The sequence below is a fragment of the Myotis davidii genome, unplaced genomic scaffold (genome assembly GCF_000327345.1).
Source record: "Myotis davidii unplaced genomic scaffold, ASM32734v1 scaffold327, whole genome shotgun sequence".
NCBI lineage: Eukaryota > Metazoa > Chordata > Mammalia > Chiroptera > Vespertilionidae > Myotis > Myotis davidii.
Genome location: NW_006298628.1, coordinates 1,224,483 through 1,226,034, shown reverse-complemented (window position 1 = coordinate 1,226,034; position 1,552 = coordinate 1,224,483). Strand labels below are relative to the sequence as shown.

At 63.5% G+C, this 1,552-nt stretch overlaps 1 protein-coding gene across 1 annotated transcript in view; it reads left to right on the top strand.

The window, feature by feature from the left end:
• Nucleotides 1-505: 505 nt before the first annotated feature.
• Nucleotides 506-1,552, top strand: part of SPATA20 (spermatogenesis associated 20) — a 7,546-nt gene continuing 6,499 nt past the window's right edge. Inside the window, exons 1-4 of the mRNA XM_006774225.2 lie at nt 506-763; nt 881-1,060; nt 1,158-1,222; nt 1,378-1,532. Coding sequence (XP_006774288.1) covers nt 687-763; nt 881-1,060; nt 1,158-1,222; nt 1,378-1,532 — 477 coding nt within the window. The 5' untranslated portion in view covers nt 506-686. The remainder of the gene's footprint in view (nt 764-880; nt 1,061-1,157; nt 1,223-1,377; nt 1,533-1,552) is intronic.

The following is a 1,552-nucleotide window of genomic DNA, read 5'->3' as shown; positions in this document are numbered from 1 at the left end:
CCAGCCCCTCACGCCTGACCCCTCCCCCCTCTGCACTCTCCAGTTGGCGCCCTGGCCCTGGCCCTGGCCCTGGCAGTAGCGTCCTCCTGCCCTCCAAGCCCCTGCCCTCCAGCTGCAGGGCTAGTTCCCCTGGGACTCTGTTGGGACCCCTCCTCCAGGAAGCCTTCCTTGAACCCCAATGCTAGGTCAGGGTTTTTGCCTGACAGCACCCTGGGCTGGCCTGTCACAGCCCTGATTGGTGCAGGGGCCTGTCATGAATTAGGCTACCCTGCAGCACCGCCCTCCAGACTGAGCCCCCTGAAATCAGGGCCAGTTTCTGATTTACCAGGGGTCCTGGCAGACTGGTAAGGGACCTGGCCCCACACAAGTGCCCCGTGAGTCGATGTGGAGTGGGGAGTGCTCTCTTGATTTTCCTCTCATTGCCCCTAACCTGGTCCAGTCCCAGACTCAACTCTTCTCGCCCTGTCCAGCCACCGGCACCGGGCGGCCTTTCTGCCCGATCCCACGCCAGGCATGCCAGAGACGCCTCCAGAACCATCATCCTGGGGAGGGGGCCCGGCTAGGGGGAGAGAATGGAGCCTGAACAACCATTCTGCCCATTGTGACTTGCCCTGACCTCACAGTCATCATCCTTCCCACCGCCAGGCCGAGAAGTTGGGGGAGACGAACCTGGCAGGGAGCCCCCAATGAGCCACCTTTCTTCATCCCCCCCAAAACATAAGGGGGAGCACAAAGGCCACAGTCTCCCCCGTGGTTCAGAAAGGTGGGTTGGGCTGGGAGCAGGGGGTTCCGGGAGAGGTGCCAGAGGGCAGGGGTGGGAGGGAGTGGGCCTCTGGAGTGGTGGAGGGAGACCCCTGGCCTGACCCACCTGCTGGTGCAGGGGTGGCTCCTCCCGGGACAAGGACCGCAGTGTGTCGGTCAGCAGTTCAGTGTCCATGCCGGCTGGAGGGAAGGGCAGCCGCACCAACTGCGCCCAGTCCACGCCCCAGAAGGTCCCCAACCGCCTCATCAGTGAGAAGTCACCGTACCTCCTGCAACATGCCTACAACCCTGTGGACTGGTGAGGGCCTCTCCCGATGCCCTTCCTGGGGCGGCCGGGCTCTCCGCTCCTCCTACACCCTGGGCTCGTGAGTGATGCCTCACCCCGCCTGGCCTAGGTACCCTTGGGGTCAGGAAGCCTTCGACAAGGCCAGGAAAGAAAACAAGCCCATTTTCCTTTCAGGTAATGCACCGGCCTCCCTGGGATGGGGAGTGGGGGGCAGGGGACCTCCCAGAAAAACCAGAGGTCAGGGTTTCCACAGTCCCGTCAGGCCCCCCTTGGCTGGCACCCCTCCAACCAGTCACTGGTCCCCACGGCGGCCCCCGGCCCCATTCCAGTGGGGTACTCCACCTGCCACTGGTGCCACATGATGGAGGAGGAGTCCTTCCGGAACGAGGAGATCGGCCGCCTGCTCAATGAGGACTTTGTCAGTGTGAAGGTGGACCGGGAGGAGCGGCCAGACGTGGACAAAGTGTATATGACCTTCGTGCAGGTGCATGGTCTTCCCATGGG